Source organism: Trachymyrmex septentrionalis, unplaced genomic scaffold, assembly GCF_001594115.1.
Source record: "Trachymyrmex septentrionalis isolate Tsep2-gDNA-1 unplaced genomic scaffold, Tsep1.0 scaffold17, whole genome shotgun sequence".
In the NCBI taxonomy this organism is placed as follows: domain Eukaryota; kingdom Metazoa; phylum Arthropoda; class Insecta; order Hymenoptera; family Formicidae; genus Trachymyrmex; species Trachymyrmex septentrionalis.
In genome coordinates, this window is record NW_017304864.1 from 395,615 (window position 1) to 416,252 (window position 20,638).

Consider the following 20,638-nt stretch of genomic DNA (forward strand, 5'->3'; position numbering starts at 1 on the left):
GTTTTCCAGAAAATAAGCTACAATATTTTAAATTATTGAAATTTTTCAATATTATTTGAATTGTAGAGAAATAATTTTGTTTTTCTTTTCATGTACGTTTTTTTTCTGTAAGCAACTTAAAATATGATAATTTTTTAATTATTATTGTAGTAAATGAGTGATATGACGTGTATTTAAAATTCTAAATTTATACCATTTCTGAACTTTTCTTACAATAAAAAAAAACTTGCATAGTGTAACATAAATAGAGCTCATATATAAAGCACGCGTTGCATGATTTCTCCGCGTAAGCCTGATACTAGTTAAGAGTAACAATGACAGACAATGCTCTTCATTTTATTCGCCATAAAGCGCCATTTGAACAAACGTTTCTATCATTACATTGACACGCGTGGGACACGTGTCCCTCTAGTACGCAATGCCGGCCGAGATTATAAGCGTCGAATATCGAAAAACCACTGAATTCGAACGCAGAGATTCATGACTCATGCCCTTTTTGAAATGCACCGTCCGGTCTCGTTGCGTTGTCAACCGCTCTTAAAAGTCACCTTCAACTTTTCCAACGGCATCCATTGATCGTCGCTTGAATGTGACCCCGTAAACTATTACCTCACCTATTCGTTGTCAATGAATGAACGCCTCGATAATGTTCTCGCGCGTATCTGTAATTGGAATCCGCGAGAAAGAGAGAAAGAGATACGAATCGCAATTGTGAGCCGGAAATAGGAATGCGCTGAATGCGTCCAAGCTATGAAATGTGTGTCGAAACGAAAAAAGAAAGACGAAATTCTTGTCGCAGTCAAATGCATTTTAAGAGTATTTCTTAATCATTTTCTTGACGCTTGCTAAACGTGAATAATATCTGTCAGTCACGATACAATTCAATTATTTTATGAACGATTGTGTAATAATGAATTCGGTTACTCGCATTACATTGGATTAGTTCACATTAAAGGCTGCTTCATATAAAATATCTAAATACAGTGGCATAATATTAAATATAATTAATTTTGACAATGAAATAATATCTTGTTAAATAATGATATCCTGTTAAATAGCATGATATCATTATTTAATTTTAAATCTATTCGGGTCTATTTATAAGTAAATTATAAGTTTTTTTTATATAAAATAAATAAATATAGATAATAGAAGCTCAGATAAAGTAAATCAACATATAAAAAAATACCAATATGAGCTGTTCTTAATGTGTATGTAATTTATTGACAGAATTCTGGCATATTCCTATTCCCAATATAAGTTTCGGTCCCTCGTTCGGATCCTCTTCAATGTGTAAATTAATGTAAATTAATGTTGTAAGTTAAATGATCAAATTCAGTCCGCAATGATTCGTTAATTTCCGTAAATTCATCAAGCTAATATATGTTTGATTTCCAAGCTTCAATGCAGCTAGTCCTCAATAAATTGCCAGATTTACTATGTGATATAAATTTATATTGTTGCGTTGAAATTTAAAATTTTGTTAACTTACATAATATTCTGCCTTAAAGCGCACGTTAAAGACGTTGTCAGTTCGCACGTTACAAGTTAAATGCGGATCGATTACAAAACAACGAACAAACTATATTATACTAAAACGATATTAGGAGTACAGTAATAGTTTGTTTGTACGTTTTATAATCGATTTGCATTTAACATGCGAACTGATAACATCTTTAACATGTGCTTCAAGGCGGAATATTGTATTATATAAGTCAATTAAATTTTAAATTTAATGAGAGTTTATATTTAATGAAGGCTTAGCCGCATTGAAGCTTGGAAATCAAATATCTTATCAATATATTAACTTGATAAATTCATGGAAAATGAATTGACGAATCATTGCGGACTGAATTTAATCATTTAACTTACGATATTAATTTACACACTGAAATAATCCGAACGAGGGATCGAAACGTGTGCATATTGGGAATAGGAATATGTTATAATTTTATCAATAAATTATATATATGTATATCAAGAGCTAGTGTCGACTTATAAAGGCATTTTTTTATATATTGATTTTATATTAAAACATTTTTCCCTTCCTGATATTTGATGACTCTGTTAACATAAGATCTTTTTTCTGTGAGAACTTTTTAGAATTTTGTCATCATATTGATCCAAACGATATGGTATATCATATAGTAAATTTGAACAAATCAGGTTAATCGTTTAAAATATTTAATTGCTTTTACATTTAGCTTTATTAATTTCATATATTACAGCTTTTAGTGTGTACTGATCTAGTGTAATGCAAAGTAACCGAACTCGCTATAATTTAAAATTCTTGCAACTGTAGAAGGATTTCGATGGCTCTTTCTGAAAACGAGCGGATAAAACACATTTGTTTTTATCTCGTCTTTTAACTCGAAAGAAAAACAGATTTCGCTTTCAAACTAAATGTTGTAGAGATTTCTGGATACGCATCTAAAATTTCTGAAAGCCTTTTGATATTGCTTATTCGCCTTCGATGTCGCTTATTCAGTAGAAAGAAAAACCCCAAGCAGCCGCCTCGACCACCGGCTCGTAGTGGTCGAGCAAAGTGTGTGATGCATTGCTAAGTTATGTACACTTTCATCGGCGATGATGTCATCCGTTTCTCGTACGTGTATATGTACGTATTATACATATGTGAGGAGAGACTGCGTCTCGCATACCGCAAGGTCGCGGGATCGGACCAGGGCCGGCATTATTTCGCCGCCCCGAGCAACCAAATTCTTCCCTATCCATTGATTCCATTGTACAAGTCTACCGCTATTCGTCATCGTTCATTCACACGTAAAATTTTACGTTTTTCTTTCGTCGTGAACTTTAAAACGAGTCACCAGTTGTAACTTTCTTGTTACTCCTTATATAGTTGACGACCCGGAAAAAAAAAGAATCTTTTAGAATTTATTGTTAAACATTTATGAGCGAAAATGTATCATACTTCACCGACCTATTATTTTAATGTCACGATTATTCCGATTGACCCAACCCGATATTTTGAGAAACACGTTTTCATGAAAAAAACTAACGAGAATGTCACCTGTAAAGGTGCAGTTTCAAGTCATACGTACACCGGCTTTGCCTTCACGAAGTAGAGAATGTGTTTGAATACACACAATCACACAAAAACACACACACACACACACACACACACATATTTATGAAACTAAAGAGCTATACGATAGCCATGGTAGTAACGTGTACTTCCGGCTTCCAGGTGAAAGAAAGGAGAATAAAGCAAAAGAAAGAGATACATACACGATACTCTCGAACGCCTCTTCAACATGATCTATAATTATCGACGGTATTTTACCGATATATCCTAACAAATATATTTGCAGTGCATTACGGAATCAAAGCTTACGGACCGACTGATCGACAACGTCAGAGCTCCTCATAAAAACGTACTGACATCACCAATCAAGGTACGAGTTTATTCAGATCTTGTTTACAGCGAGCGACAATTCTCGGATTTCATGACGTGTTTAAAAATATCCAGTAGATTCTTCATCGTACATTGGCAGGCTCTTGTGTCGAATTAATCAGAGAATCTCTTCGAATCGAGATCAATTAAAATTACGATTGAAAACACCAATCAAAATTAAGATCTAGCTGGAACATTAAATAGAATTTTGGTATATATATAATGTCATCTTACGCATGTTGTGAATAAAAAGCTTCTAATTTTAGATACGCAGCTACATAGTTGTGAACATTAATAAACATTCGTCATTATAAATGCGACAATAACTGGATAATGTGAGAATACTTATCACAATGCTGGCGGGAAGCGCTTGCGATTAGAGAGTGATTTTCGTACTCACGGCGGAAGAAGAACAGCGTGGTAAAAGCGTCGAAAACACGTGCCCTCGGCTCCTAACCAGCGGAACGAACTAACGGGCAACCGACAAGCAATGAAACAACGGGAAAAGACGAGCTTCGGTAGTTCGGCTTGCGTTCCGGCAACGAACATTTCCCGATTGGTCAATTTTTCCTTGATCTATTTCAAGGCCATCGATTTATCCTTTTTTATATATAATTAGCAATTATCACGCGGCAATGCTCCAATTCCAGCAGATAGAATAGTTTGAAATTTGTATCAAATTATGCACCTAATAAAAAAACAGAAGACAATAAAAAAATACAATAAATATAGGTGTAGCATATATTTATGATTAATTAATTTTGTGAATAGTTTTAAGGATATACTAAGTTGCTTAAGAATGTTCGCAAGCAAAGAGAGAGATGGAGAAAATATTCGATAGAAGCTGTCTTCTTAATTAGAAATCTTACACTAGATCAATCTCTATTTCTTTCTCTTTTGCAATTCCTTTTGATAGTGCAAACTGCGTTATCGCGCGACTGATGATCACGGAAATAGTTCGTCAGCATGTATTCGTCATCGGGAGTAATTTGTAATGCGTGCGAGATGAGTCAGTCAGTCGGTAGCGATTATGATAGCGGTATATGCTAAGTAAGAAGAAAGTGATCGCATGTTGCCTGCGATTAGGCTAAAAATACATTCGTCTATATGCCCAAACTTATCAAAGTAGGATGAATAGACTCGATATGGAGACATGTACCGTTCATTTGTACCAGGGTTGGCAAAGGCTAGTTTTTTTTTAAGAATAAAACATAGTATTTCTTCTTAAACTTATTTTTAATGCTTCAAACATACTTCAAACAGTATTATAAAAAAATATGTTTAAAATATCGATTAAACATATTTTTTAAAACATGTTTAAAACATATTTCTTTTACTATTTAAAACATATTTAAAACATGTTTCTTTATACGAACTTTTTGTGCTTTATAACATACTTCGCACAATGCGTTTGTATTCATTTGTGTCATATCTTACACAATTAATCTATGATGTATATCACAAATAAATCTCTTTTCACATTGTTTCACAAATAAACTTTTATTACATTATTTTGCGATAATATGTATAATATTTATAGTATACATATTACAACATGTAATACAAGGTGTTTTAGAATGACCACCAAATATTTCATGTGCTGGTACAGCGGACTAAACTGACATGAGTCAAAAAGTTATGTACCATTCGCAATTTTCACAACAGTACTTTAACAAGATATTAATTACTAAAAGTTGCCGAATATTGGTTTTCAATAATTTTTTATTCAAATACTATCATCAAATACTTAAAAAAAAAAAACAGCAACAGATAAAAATTGTTTATTTTCTTTTCATAGAGTTTTGAGAATTTTTTCAGAATTTTTCTTATGTTGATAAAAATAGTTGCCAATATATAAGAAAAAATTCTGAAAAAATTCTTAGAGCTCTATGAAAAGAAAATAAATTTTTCTCTCTTGCTGTTTTTCTGTGAAGTTGATAGTGTTTAAGTAAAGAATTGTTGAAAACCAATATTCGGTAATATTTAGTAATTAATATCTTGTTAACTATTGCGAAAATTGCAAAATGATAGAGGAATTTTTGATTCAGTCTAATTCTATCAGCACATGAAATATTTGGGGCTATTCTGGGACATACTGTATATAAAAATATACGTATATAATAATTATTTGTTGATATGTATGTCACAAAATAATTGTGATAAAAAGATGCATTTTTAATTTATCCTTAACAGAAATTCCAGTATTGGACCATGTTATGACCATGCTGCGACGATTTTTATTTTTATAAATTATTATTCCAGTAGTTGATTATTCCAGTAGTAGAAATTGCTTTGAAAATATGAAGTAACTTATATCAGTTCTGCAAAGCTCTATCTCTCATTTGCGAAATACCTCAAATTACGCCAATTAGTCATTAAAGAGCTCATTGTTGCAACGCTGAGTGGCATCGCGGTGTTATGGTTCTTTAAACATTTATGAAATCCTACTACGGTTCTTTAATAACGTATTTCAACTTGTATGCTCTGAGCAATAAGAATATGAATGTTATGTTCATTATATATTTTATTTTTAATTTATAATTATAATCTTTAATTAATATTAATATATTATAATTTTTATACTATTATATCAAAATATATTAATATATATTTTAGATATTATATAAATATTTAAATATATTTTTGTATTATTTATTAAATTATATATTTATATTTATATTATTTATTAATTATATCTAATTTATTATAAAAAATGCCTAAAATAGATATAAATTAAAATTCATAATTTATAGAAGAATAAATAGTATATATATATATACTACCATACTCGGTACGATCGCGATCATTCTTACTTTGCCGCTCGTCCCTTGTCAACGAGAATATATCTTAAAGTTTTTAATTTATTTTTTTAAAGTCAGTGTACCGTGGATGTACCGTTTGTGCGCGGTTATAACCTCAGTGAATTTACGATGTCACGAGTAACCATGCGTATACATGTGAGCGGCGCCGGACATACGCGTATATACGCATACTAGTATATAATAAGTACTCTACAACACGAATGCTACGAGAGATGCAACTCACTCCTCTTCGGCTGCTCCTCGGCAAGGTCGTGGATAGCGTTGTTTCTGACAGATATGAGAGAGTGACATTCGCATCCGGTGGGCGAAGGGAAGCTTCTCCGTTCTCGACTCACGGCTGATCGTTTCCCTCCCTTCTCCCCTCGCCATCGTTGCTGCACGATGGGCGAGTTTTTCTTTTGCACTCTGTTTACAGACGAAATTTAGATGCCCGAATATTATTATTATTTCCGCATCTGGAGATGAAGATTGAGAGCATGGAAATCGCAACTGAAACAAATTTCAGAGTTATATATCTGTCTGTTCAACGCTGGTTTTTACGATTCGGAGCAAAAAGAAGGCAAAATCATGAGTGTGGAAAGTACAGGGTAGTACAAGGAATCGAAAGGAACAGGTGTTCTTCGGGCCGGTTGCCATGGTGGCACGCGATTGGTCCGAATTCGTCGGAGTGGCCAATCGACACGCGATCCGCTTGAGAACGCATCTTAAAGTCGGCGATTTTCCCTGCCGCGACCCACGGAGTGAACCGCGCATAACTTCACTCCGTCATGATTATTTACCGTCAATTATTATGGAGCGAGATATTTTTTGCTTACAGCAATTTAAAACGGGTATTGGAAGGTGTAATTACAGTCCGGCTATGATTATTTTTAACTCATCATTTACACACCATTTTTTTACTGATACGTTTGAATCGCGATACTGCAAAAAAACGGAGGAAATTGGAATTTTTCGCTTCAAATGCGATACGACTGCGGCCAAAGTTCAATTAATTTCATAATGAATTCAATCAGTCGCATATTGGATTAGTGCACATCAATGGTTGCTTGACATAAAAAAAATCTTCAATGGCATAATATATATAATAAACTTCATGTAAGTCAATGTTATCGTCGTTTCAAATGACGTCCTTAATATCATTTTCCAATAAATAAAAATTAATTAAAATGAATTTAAAAAAATTCATTTCAACGTTCGCCAATACCTCTGAAATCTGAATCCATTTCAATGCCTTTTTATTTATTTATAGGAATTGCATGAAGCACATTTTTTATGCTTTCAATCCAAAAATAAGTTCAGTTTTTAAAAGTGGATCGGTGATTATTGTTTAATTAAAACTTTTAGATAAGAAATGTAGTTTTTTAATCCAATTAAATAATCCCTAATTGAATACAAAAAAGATTTTTCCATTTAAAGCATTCTTTATTCTCGTTTACTGGATTGACATTAAAATAACTTTAAAAATGTTAGCTTGTTTACTTATAGACTTTCACAATGAAATAATACATGTATATTCTGCTAAATAACATGACAATAATATCTTTATTGAATATTTAATTGTTTAAAGTATTTATATGATTTGTATTTAACTTTGCTAATTTCATATGTAACAGTTTTTAATATGAACGAATCTAATCCAATGTAATGCAAGAGATCGAATTTATTATTAATTTAACTTATCGAGAAGGTAAGGATTTCATACATAAATCTTCTAGGCCTACAGAGAACGTCCAGAGAACATTCTACTTGTTCTAAGGACGTTCTTATCAGATAAAATGTACACTATACGGGACATATGTAATGGAAATAATATTAGAAATAGGAGAGTATATATTAATAAATTAATATTTAAAATAATATTAGTAATAAATAAAATAAAAAAATTAGGAATAGAAATTAAACGTAATATTTATGTCTTGTATCTTATTTATCCATTGTAAGTTACAAGTTTCTTATATTCATTTTCTAATTTTTTATTTCTGGCATTTGATATTTATTCCTGATATTTCTTCCATACAATGCCTAAAATATAACTTGTCGCAGTATTTTATTAATATTTACAAAATTATTAATTTTTGTCCGACACACGAAAAGACAGATATTAGATTAAAAATTTGCAAGTAATCATCAAGTAAAAGTTGAATTAATCACCGATTAAGTTAAATCAGCGTTTGGTCGGAGTCTATAAACACTCCAAACTTATTTAAATTTAAATAAAATCGTGCCAAAGGAATTGTTAATTCAAATTTACTTCACGAAACAGGAATCAAAGCAGTTTCTGAATTTAATAGAACAGAGCGCTGCGTCACTCGTCTCCGGTGCACAGTCAACGGTTGCAAATGTATACGGGCTTTCTGTGAATACGTAGCGTGTTTTCGAGGCCTACGACATCTAGAGTACGCGAACAGTCGATGATCTGCGCGACGACGTGACGTTCATTCGAAGAAAAGCCTGACGGCGACGATAAGATGGCGGCGTCGCGCACGTCAGATCGCGGCTGAGCGGTCGGCGCAGCGGGGTTCGAGGGGGAAGGGGTGTAGGCAGGAAGAGGAGGTAGACGACAGGCGGGCGCAAGCAGGCAAGCAGGCAGGCACGGATGAGAGCTGTGTCGTCGTATACGTGCCTGCGTATAGAACGTGCGGACGGAGAGACGGCCTGTGTCGTCATGTCCTGGCGTAGCCGTGTAATCGCCGTAATATCCAGGCAGCTTAACTACGAGACGGCGCAGGTCGATTCTCATTTCGCGTGATCCGTCTATCTCTCTCTTTCTCTTTCTCTCGTCTCGTCCGCCAGCCAGACTACGGCCAGTTTCGTCGATGCCTTTGTTCGCGACCGGGAGGAGGAGGACGGGCGCGGATTGCCGTCGCGACGAGGCGAAGACGAGGACGAGGGCTAAGAGGAACCTCGTGCCCATAGCCTAGCTGATAACCAGTGGAAGTGAAGTGTATATACTCGTGAGAGAAGGTGCGACAATCTTGTTCCATCTATCTGTGTCTCTCTCACGCTCTCTCTCCGTTCCTCTGCTCCGTGTCTCTCTCCTTCTCTCTCTCTCTTGTTCTCTTTCTCTCTCTCTCTCTCTCTCTCTTTTTCCTCGAGTGAAACGGCTCTCCACATCCCGGCGCGGTCCTGGACACGTCTAGGAGGTGGTGGTGGTGGCGACGTCGCGGAAGGAGGCGCGGAGGAGCCGACGGCGACGACGACGACGGCGAAATGCGCGAGTTCCTGGTGGTGGTCCTCGGCTCGGGCGGGGTGGGCAAGAGCGCACTCACCGTCCAATTCGTATCCGGTTGCTTCATGGAGAAGTACGATCCAACGATCGAGGATTTCTATCGCAAAGAGATCGAGGTGGATAACTCGCCATGTGTCCTCGAGATCCTCGATACCGCCGGCACCGAGCAATTCGCGTCGATGCGCGACTTGTATATCAAGAACGGTCAAGGTTTCGTCGTGGTGTATAGCTTGACGAATCATCAAACCTTTCAGGATATCAAAGCGATGAAGGAGCTCATCACGCGCGTCAAGGGTACGGAACGCGTACCGGTGCTACTTGTGGCGAATAAGCTCGACCTGGAGCACCAACGGGAAGTCGGCACCGAGGAAGGCCACCAGCTCGCGCAACTCTGGGGCTGTCCGTTTGTCGAGGCAAGCGCCAAGAACCGTACCAACGTCAACGAGATGTTCGCCGAGATTGTGCGCGAGATGAACTTCAGTCCTGAGAAGGAGAAGAAGACCTATTGCTGTTGCAGCGTCCTCTAATACTTAATCAAAATCGACGTTCGCCCGGATTATTTACCCGCGGACCGAACTAAGGTGATGGAGGTATACAGTGTGTACAGTGCTTCGGGGAATGAGCTCGTCGGCATTAACTCGTCGACGTGGTTTTTCGCCGTTCTGCTACGGGGATTCTTTTTGCATCTCTTACCTGGCCTGCTGAGGAACATGCTAAGGAAAGATGATACAGTGTACAGTGGCTTATGGGCAGAGCTCTCGTCAACGTGTTACGTTGTCCTGGAGGATCTCCTTTCGAAGAACCATCTTTTGGATGTCCTATCAACCTTGAGATGTGCCATGCATCTGTCAAGGCTAATTTATATCGGACGCTGTATGAATTTTCCAAAATGGAAACTATGGTTCTCTTCTTTTTTAACTTTCGGAAGACCGTCCGGCGAGAGACGGCCGTTAAACACAGATATTTTATTATACGCGAATAATATTATGTATGTAATATTATTGTAATATATATACATATATATATATATATATATAAATAATATAGATAAGATTTAAGAGAGAAGGAGCGAGCAAAAGGTAGCTTTTCCTCGGCAAAAGGACCAATACTCCGCTCGCGAAAAAGGGGAAGGTGTCGAAAACCGTAAAACCAAACTCGATATCGGCTTTCTGCTCAATTTTAGACAGAACCATCGCACGTAGATTCGCGTTCTCGTCTACAAATGGAGATTTAGGTGCTGCGCAGAAAAAAAAGAAAGATTATTCGCATTTTGAAGGAATCACTGTGATGGTCGTTCTAGCATGGTGATAGTTTCAGCGATAACGAGCCAAACTAAATGTTTGAATGAGGCTTAATCCTGTATGGCATAATTTATATGCAGTCGTGCAAAGGCTATGCAATCAAATTCATCTGATTCGATGAAAGTGGTTCGGTTTTGAGAGTATTCTTCTCTGTGCAATTGTTCTGTGTTAATTTAAGCTAAGGAGGCTGATTAGCGAGATACCTATTGTCTAAACATTTTTGTACGAGACGTTAGTGACATTTATACACAGGGTGTTTCACCTTTAATCATTTGAAATGTCTTCATTATTAAGGGTACACACAGAAAAATGTTTCAGAAACAAATTATTCAATTTGAGGATCATTTTAATGATATTTGTTTCTTTATATCGAATGATTTGATTTTGAAATATTTCAAAATGTTTCAAGATAGTTCAAATGATCAAAATCATCCTGTATGTCGGTTGTACAGTCCTAACATTGAACTATTTTACTGTGCATAAAGGAAAGGCACTGAGAATGAAGTTTTGTACGTGACACCTCAGTAGTTAACGGATAATCCAGCTGTTGTGAGATTTCTTGTGATCCATTGTGTAGCAAGTACTAATACTTCACTTTTGTTTTGCTTTTATGTCTGTTCCAAGATGTTTGATACGCAATACCGTATTTGCAAACTCATATGCGCAGAAGTGAGCAAATTAATATATCGTGATGATTACAAAATTAATAACTAAGGGCCAGAGTTAAAGACTTGCCTCTAGTTTGTTATAATGTAACATTGCAGATGATATTATGTAAATACAATGACGGGAAAATATTAAGAAAAACGTTTCGTAAAGAGATAGTTAACGTAATAATGTCAATCTAAACTCGTAATTTGTAAGCTTTGTACGGTAAAAAAAAATTTGTACTACATAGGCCGCAAGACTGCACATTCGATCACTATGGGATTGATGACGGTTCTTTTTAACGAGTGATCTTATACACCAATGACAGAGCACAATAGTAGAATTAGAAATCTTCGGAAGGTGCGCTGGTTTTTCGCATTGATCCCTTCAACTGCAAAAATCATGTACGTGCTTTTATTCATCGCTCATAATGACTACACCAATGTGAAAAGTATCGTAAGCAAGACTGTGACTTCTTTTCAAAAATATTTTGTTTTATTCTTGAGGCCTCGTGAAAAATCACAGAATCCGAATAAAACTTCTCTAAGAATTTCTCGTAATGTTCCACAAAAGATGTTTAAAAGAAAATAATTGTGAATATTCTAAAATACAATTACAATACTTTTCGTTGTTGGCATTGCTTTCGAAGAGAAGAAATTCATAGAATCGTTTAAAACTGTCGTCGAGTTTCGAATGTAAAAAATAATCGATGGATGTAGGAGAAGTTCGAGAGCAATGGCACTCCTCATAAGATTGATTAATTTAAAAATTTCGAAAACAATTACACACTTATTTTAGAAACGTACAATTACTGTTTACTGAATTTGCAATGTGAAGAAATTCTATAGATGAGATTATAATATTCATTTTTAGATTATTTCACAATCATTTCTCGTTGTATAATTAGATATAATTATGTTCTGTAAATTATCTGTTTAGATATTCATATATTTTATTTTTATTCTTTATGTTGCAATTTCGGTAGATGTATTACTTGCACATTTCTGAAAACGTATAGAAATTTCTCTTCCGTTTTGTTCTTATCAGAATAAAAGATTTGACGAAATTTTTTTAAAACGCTCGATTAATTTTATGAATAACCGACAGATAGTGTGTGTAATTTTTCTCATGTAATCAAAATTGTATTGTCAGATAAACACCGCTTCTCGACGAGCGCATCGTAACAACATTTATTATATATTGTTCAATGTATTGCCATTTAACTCTTGGATGCATTATTGGAGCAATTATTTTTACTTTTTCATGATATTTTCACTGAGATTGAATCTTTTCTATCTTCTAGATTTAATTTTTAGAAGAATTCAAATTATATCTTTATCTAATTGAACTTTGAGTTCTTTTAAGCTTTCGAGAGAATTATTTAGCAAGCACATCCGAGAGTTAAATGCGAAAGTAAAAATTGACGAAAATTGTTTGACATCAATATTTTTCTACTGATTTTACCAATGGATATTGTTTCGCTTCTGACAAAGATGTATTTGTAATTTTGTATAGCCCTCCCAATTCTAATTTGTAAATTAGATGCGGCATTATGAATTTTAACGCAAATTGTATTGTCTGAATAGTATACGCGATACTATTTTCCAACTTTCGGAGAAAATTGCGAGAATTAAGAGTTAAAGAACAAAGGAATAAAAAAAGATGAGAATGAACTGATGTACAGTATTTCTACGATTGATAGTTAGATCGTTCTTAGGTATCGGGGAGAGATAATTGTTCATATACTTCGAACGAGCGTTTAATGTTGCGTTGAATAACGCAAAGATCCTTTCGGTATACTTTTTTCGAATGGTGCTCTCTGTAGTTTTATTCCGGGCCTTAATATTAGAAAAGAAAAAAAAAATAAAGAAAAAAGAATTTGCTGAGGCGCCGGAAACCGCAGTCGTGAGCTATCTCGCGGTTCGCGCGTCAAGAGATGAAGGATAAGAGCAGTGGTTCACGAAGCTGCTATTTTGTCACAATAACGTGGAAAATTCTTAGTCTCGCTGTGATCCCGTAGTCGTAACATCGCAACCTTTTGTATATCGGATAACAATAATCGAAGTCTTCACCCGGCTTCGATCGGAGGGCCTCTTTATAAAGCGTTTTGATCATCGTCGCCTGACTTGTACACTTTCTTGCGTTTTTCGCCCTGTTTTATACATACGAAACGTGTATACATACATACCTACACACATGGTATGAAGTACGGATCACAAGGCCATCATCTGCCTAGATAGCTCACCAAGTATTTGATATATGTGAAAAATCTATTTATATATTTATATGAAGAGAGGCCACGCCGCGTTGCCTCTCGCGCGTCCAATTCACGAGATTTGCAAAATTGCGCACGCTATTTTTTTAAGGCGGCAATCTGAAAACCGTTGCCACATGAATGATCTACGACATGAATTCTAATAACAGAATCGTTTTTATTTGGGGAGCTATCACCGGCGGAGAAGTGTCAAAGGAAAAAGAAAAAGGATTGCGCCATACCTGGAGTCGGCCAGCATATCATACATCTAAGGACCAGAATTGTTTTTCTTTTCTTAATTGTTCACTTTACTTATGATCGGCGAATCAGTTATTATCTTCCTACATGTCGAAGAAAAAGATCGAAAGAGAAAGATGCAATATGCAAAGACATACACACTGTAATTCACGTACAATTGCAGACACATGTGCATTTGTCATGCAATCGGGTCACGCACATATTAATTAGTAATTGGTGAAAAGATAAAGAGAAAAAAAAAGAAAAACACCACGATTTAGATATGTGTATATCGGCCTTTCAGTACTATTACCTGCGTATATATACATATATATATATCTGATATATTGAGTACGAAATGCGTTATATATTTTTTACAATGTGAAGAATCTGTAAATATATAATATAGCGAGTCGAAGTATATATATATATATAAATATAATAAAAGGTAATTATCTTGAAACTTCCGAAAGAAATGCGAAGTATTTCAGAGTGAATATCTTTTATTCGTGAAAGAAAAAGAAAATGTGCATTGCACACTGGACTAAGTGCAGTCTCGTTCTTTCGTGCATAATTGTGTAAAATCTTATTATAAGTTGAAAAATTACATGAGTAGACGAAACTAGAATGCTACAATGCAGAATCATTTTCTTATTACTAATTTATATTGCTATTTTTTTCCTTCGTAGTGAGAGATTGTGTGCTAATAATTGTTTTAAAATATATTCAAATTTTATTTTAATCATCCTTGCATAATGTGAAAAATTGCTTGCTAATAATTATAATCTTAAAATATATCCGAATTATTTAAAAATATTTTCGGTCGAAGAGAGCATCATAGAATATTTTTTATTAACTGGACAACAAAGTGATAGATTTAATACGCTTTTATGTTGGAGTACCAGCATGATGATCTAGTCATGAATGAATGAGTTAAGCACTCATAAGTCGTAATTACATATGCGTTCTTCAGATATTTCCTGAACAAAAAATGCAATTTCTTTTTCTTATCCTATTGAAAAAAATATTTTTAATTAAAATATATAATTATCGTATTTTTAATTAAAACGTATAATTATCATAGAAGTATCGAAGTTGATTCTTAGGTTCTATTCATCTAATAATTTATTATTTGAATTTTAATTTTACAAGAAATTTAAACTCAGAAGTCTTCAAGATAATGCACATTTTTTCTTTCTTCGCAATTTTCTCTATTTCTTTTTTTACTTCTCATCACATGATATTTGGCACTGTCGCACAAATATAGCGTTAAAATTTTCAAACCAATAGCTATCAATTGGATATGCGCCGAAAAATTTAATTGTATACATACATTTTTTTTTATCAAACTCAAAAGAGCGTATATTTATAATCTTACTGTTTCGATCGATTTCATTTTAAATTATTTTTTCCGGAATTATGCTCCAACTTAAAATTATTTACACAGAAAATCAATTAAGTTATTACTTTTAAGTTCATAATATAATGTCAAGATATCGAATTTAGAGAACTATTCGTCATTCGGTTTATACGATGACAAAATTTTATAATTGTGATTAAGGAAAAGACTCGATTAAGATAAAGCTCGCCTATACGGTTCAAATAAAATTTTTTTATATTTGATTTTGTATCTTTTGCACGTGTATTTTATTAATCAATTATTAGTCCAATGCTTATTACATATATACATTCATTATGTACATGAGGTAGACTCAAATCGTTGCAAATAGAAAATCGCTGTTTTCACAATGAAATGTGAATCAGTTTTTTGCACAGTTGAGAAATCTTTCATTGCCTCCGTCTCATATTACATATCTATTTTTTTAAATACTAAATTATTAAAATATCACATAATTTACGCGAGAGTGAACATTTTTTCCGAGATAAATAAAAATCAATTTAAACACAAATGGAAGCAATGAAAAGTATCATAACTGCAATATTCAAATTGTAACTTTTTTAGGAGAATTTTTTGTACAATGTTATATATTCATTTTGTTAAAAAAAATTAACAATTTTGAACAAATTTTAGTATAGAAACAGTGTTAACTAAATATAAATCGCTGAATAAATATAAAACTATATATATTGATGTTACAACGTTTGTTGCGTATATATACATTGGAAAATTATTATAAATAAAGACGCACAGTGTCATTATAAAATGTATAAATGCAGTTACAATACTGTTCATTGCACAGAAAACTTCTCTTAAACATTTTTTTTCATCTCGTATATGACACTAGGTTTACATATACTCCGATATTTAAGTACGGTAAGTATACTAAGATAATCAATATTTAGTTAGAAATATTACAGGAAAGCCGATCGAACGTCTTAAAAATTTGAAAAAATTATATTTAAGAATAAAAAAGGTAAGTATTTTAGTAAAATATATATTTGTATCTTTTTTCTTTCCAATAACGTACAGAAGTTTTAAAAATTTATTTTTAACAAAAGTAAAGTTTTAAAATTTCTACATTTTCTCATTATCAGAAAAATTGTATAGAATTTTTAAAACGTTCAATCAACAATATATAATTTTACGAATAATTAACAGTAACACAGCGAGTATTTAGTATAAAAAATAATCCATAAAAAATGACTTAGTGATATTATACAGTGATTGAGTTAATATATCGAAATTGAAATAGTCTTACAAATGAGATGTACTTTGATTATAACATTGAAAAAATATTCTTTTATGTATAAAACAGAAACAAGACATGCAAATATTTTCTTCATGCATTATCAAAGTTAATTTATCCTTCCAGAAGTATGAAATCTCACATTTGTTCGATAATCAATTACGAAGTATTTATTTTTCAGATGAATTACATCGTCAACACAATCACATACGAATTGGTACGCCTTGAACATGTCACTTATTTCATTTGTAGTAGAAATGAGATGCGACGAACTCGTACATACTAAATTGTCTCTCTCACTGAAACATACATAAAAATTATCACGGTTTATTTTCTATACAATACATTTTATCTAATCTAAAATATATAAATTCTATATTTTAATATGTTCCTATATTTTGTAAAACATTAATCTGAACTATTTATCTATTATAGAATTATTATTATAATATACTATGTATTTCTATTCTTTCTTTTCTATATATATATAACAAATATTTAAAAACAATATTTTAATATTTCGTTAAATAATATTTTATTGTATAATACAAAATTATTTTAATTTATAAAATAATTAAACACAGTAATCTGTTACATTTTGCAATTTAATAAAATTCTGCCGTTCTGTTACTTTATGTAATATATTCAATGTTCATCAACAAAATTTTGTTAGATTTATTAAAATATTAGAATTATAATAACATTAAAAAATGAAAACCTATAGAAATACAGTGGGTATTTAAATAACTATAGATATTCGCAAAGCCGATCAATGTGTTGCGGAAAATTCAGAAAGTTACTTTTAGGAAAGTATTATTTTAAAACATCACATATATATTCTAAAATATAATACAAATGCTTTAAAAATTTATTTTTATTGTCTTCTACATTAGAGAATTATCTAACAGAAAATAAAAATTCATATAAAATAAAAAATTGAAAAAAAAAAAGAAAAAAATTCTTATTCTAAAAAAAAACTAAATCCTAAATTCTAAAAAAGAAGAAAAACATTACTATTCACTTACTTCTCGATTTTTTCAGATCGTACAAAGTATATTTCGATTAACTCGCTGATCTTGCGAAAATAATCTCTAATCCTAGAATTTGCATCGACGCACATGTTGTTGATCTGCTCTAGCAAATTGTCATATATCTTGCCATACTGTGTCTCGTTGACTGCACTCTTCAAGGAGAATAAAGTCTTTGATAGGGTATTGAAGAATATTTCCTGATTGTTACACATCTGATGTTTGAGGAGTAAGAGTGCGTCACAATAGTGCACGAGGGCACGCAGAAGCGAAACAAATGAATCTTTGGGAAAGGTATCTGTAAAGATTAAGGCGAGCTGCATCGTCTCGGCAGTAATATGCAATATATTCTTATACGCCTCTAATTCATTGGCCCAGCCAAAGTAAGACCAGGATACTATCGTCATCTCAATAGCAAAGTTCTTGTATTCGTCCTCGGTGGCATGCAGCATCATATGACGTAATAAGGCTTTCTGATTGAATTCGAAAAAGTTGGATTTACGTTGTAAATTCGTGTATATTAGTTCATATACGGTGGAGCAACGTCTTTCATAGTTCTGGATTACGTCCTGCACAGTGCCGCGTAGGATTTTTTGTAACAAAGGAGCTAATAATATTTGATCGATAGGTTCCACAAAGTTATTAACTTTTGTCATGATCTCGCTTTGATTTTTCAACGTTAACAGATTCGGTCGGGCAAATACAAGATTTAATACCATTGTTCCTCGGTCCAACAAATTGTTTACGGTGCTTCTTAAATATACTGGATTGGATTTTCTTAACATCGACATCTTCTTAATTAATTCTGTGATTAGCAATACGTAATTTGTTCTGTGCGTGCAAATTTTTTTCTTTAGGATAGAGTACATATGTATCAGTATAGAGAGCAGGTTCGAACAATTGAAAATTTTATTGCTCAGGCAAGGAATATAGACGTTGTTTAACAGGTCGTCCGGAGTTATTGCCTATAAAAAAAATGCAAAAATACAAAATAAAGTGCAGTTCCAACAAAATTAAAAAATAAAAACCAAAGAAAAATACACAAATTACTATTAAATAGATATGATTACATTAATGGTAAGTATGGATACAGATATTTTGAATACAATTTTAGATATGCTATAACAATATCCGCTAAAGAGATTAATTATAAATTAATACAAAATGTAGAAATAGATTATTTTAAACAAATATCTCCAAAAAATAAAATGAAAAAGATTGCCTATGAAAAATATTTCACAATCTTAGAAAAAAATATAATATAATGCGACACATTTTTAATACCATGCGACAGAAAACATTATGTACATTATATATATTCTGTTCTCGAACTGCGAAGCTTTAATCTGAACAATTTTTTCGTAAAATTTGCTTTTTCGAAATGTAATTTATTAAAAATAATCTACTTGAGATATACAAATATATATATATAGATAAAAAGAAATTTATGTATATATGCTCTAATACATGAAAAATAATTTGATAAAAAATCTGCCTCTATAATGCTTGACTCATTTAGAACATTATACATTACCTTTTTTTGAAGCATATAATTCATGAAAGTTTCAAATTGCTTGTAACACCACGTAGACTTATCTTGTAGCCAAACATTTTTCAGAGTAAATGTTAATAAATTATCATGATCGTCTAATTTCGCAATGAAAAATCCATATAGAAAATATGTTTGATGCTTTTTAAACATTACATTTCGGTACTCTATTGCAGTACTACCTATTGCAATTCTCACCAGAGTAGTTAACACTACTTTCGGATTCAACATAACAAAGATCAAAATGATACGAAATTCCTGAAGTTCGGATACATTTAAATTGTTTTCTATATACGTTTTGAAGTGTTCACTATTGAACAAGAATATTAAACGATTGTCATGAAAGTGTTGAATTGTGTACCGTAGTACGATACGATACATATCCGACAGTTGTTGCTCTGTTAATATCTTCAATACTAATTTGTAGACTTGGGAATTCTCTTCATAGTTCTTCATATGTTCGACTATATAATGAAAATATTCAAGTATAGTACTACCGTCTTGCACATTTAATAATTCTGTTTTTTTGCTGATAAATCGCAATACGGATAAATCCCATTTTTTGTAATATTTCATCAATTCTTTCATATCATCCAATTTGCCATTCTCAATGCTGTGACAGAGTTCTTCAAGACTTAAAATAGACTCTTCGGGTTTTTTTGGACCTACAAGTTGCTCTAGACAGTGGAGCAGATGATCATTCGTTGACAACAATTCATTCTGCTTCATAAACTCTATAAAGCAGTGACATTCGATGATAATAGCTCGCTGTAGCGAAATCGTTATGTTCTCATTATCATCGACCTCTGCCCAGTCCATAAACTCCAAACAATCAACTTGCTTGATTTGATTTAGAAGTAGAGCAATCAATTCTTGATCTAGTGTTGCTATAATAGACTTTACCTTGTCGATAGAAAGCTGACAAAAATAATCCGTACAGCCGTCATTATTACCATATGTGATCTCGAACAATCTCAATCGATCATTTTTGATCGGGAAATTTTTAGTCTTGTAACGCATGCACATTCTGATATAACGAAGCATATCTTTTAGAAGAATACCATGTTGCAGATATTTTTCCTGGTTAGATGACTCGAGGGAGACAAATTTGGAGCTGACAATATCTAATAATGCTTGAAAGTGAGCTACTAATTGAGAGACAATCTCTGTTATATCACGTTTTGACAGCATGCCAAAGTGCAGCCATAGGCATCTGTAATACAATTTTGATATCAGAATGAAAACAAAGCGTTTGGCTCGTAGAACTTCCAGATCGTTTATACATCTGATAGTTATATCCAGAATATCCACGCATAGGTCCAATGGTAAATGCATGAGCGATTCAATCAGTAAGTCCTCACACTTCATGCGCCATATTATCTATACATATATGTATATAATATTACTCACTGATATACACATAAATATAATATATTAAATATAATTATACAAGAATATAATATAATGATTAATATAATTATAAAAATGAAGTATAAAATATACATAT

At 32.9% G+C, this 20,638-nt stretch overlaps 3 protein-coding genes across 7 annotated transcripts in view; 1 reads left to right on the plus strand and 2 right to left on the minus strand.

Moving 5' to 3' along the window:
• LOC108746434 (phospholipid scramblase 1-like) overlaps window positions 1–6,642 on the minus strand; it is an 18,162-nt gene extending 11,520 nt beyond the window's left edge. Inside the window, exon 1 of one of the 5 annotated variants that reach the window (XM_018483211.1) lies at window positions 6,461–6,642. The gene's annotated coding sequence lies outside the window, so the exon portion shown is untranslated. Of the gene's footprint in view, window positions 1–1,492; window positions 1,553–3,249; window positions 3,401–3,815; window positions 4,041–6,460 lie in introns of those variants that run through there. The other 4 variants (XM_018483214.1, XM_018483210.1, XM_018483212.1 and 1 more) reach the window with 4 other exon arrangements.
• Window positions 6,643–9,428: 2,786 nt separating this feature from the next.
• On the plus strand, window positions 9,429–10,015 carry LOC108746386 (ras-related protein Rap-2a). Its single transcript, XM_018483123.1, has one exon. The coding sequence runs from the start codon at window positions 9,448–9,450 to the stop codon at window positions 9,991–9,993; it is 546 nt and encodes a 181-aa protein (XP_018338625.1). The 5' UTR covers window positions 9,429–9,447; the 3' UTR covers window positions 9,994–10,015.
• A 6,626-nt stretch (window positions 10,016–16,641) lies between these two features.
• Window positions 16,642–20,638, minus strand: part of LOC108746390 — a 6,108-nt gene continuing 2,111 nt past the window's right edge. The window contains exons 3-5 of the mRNA XM_018483129.1: window positions 19,117–20,511; window positions 17,580–18,547; window positions 16,642–16,853 (exon numbers count right to left, since the gene is read on the minus strand). Of these exons, the coding sequence (XP_018338631.1) occupies window positions 16,664–16,853; window positions 17,580–18,547; window positions 19,117–20,511 (2,553 nt within the window). The 3' untranslated portion in view covers window positions 16,642–16,663. The remainder of the gene's footprint in view (window positions 16,854–17,579; window positions 18,548–19,116; window positions 20,512–20,638) is intronic.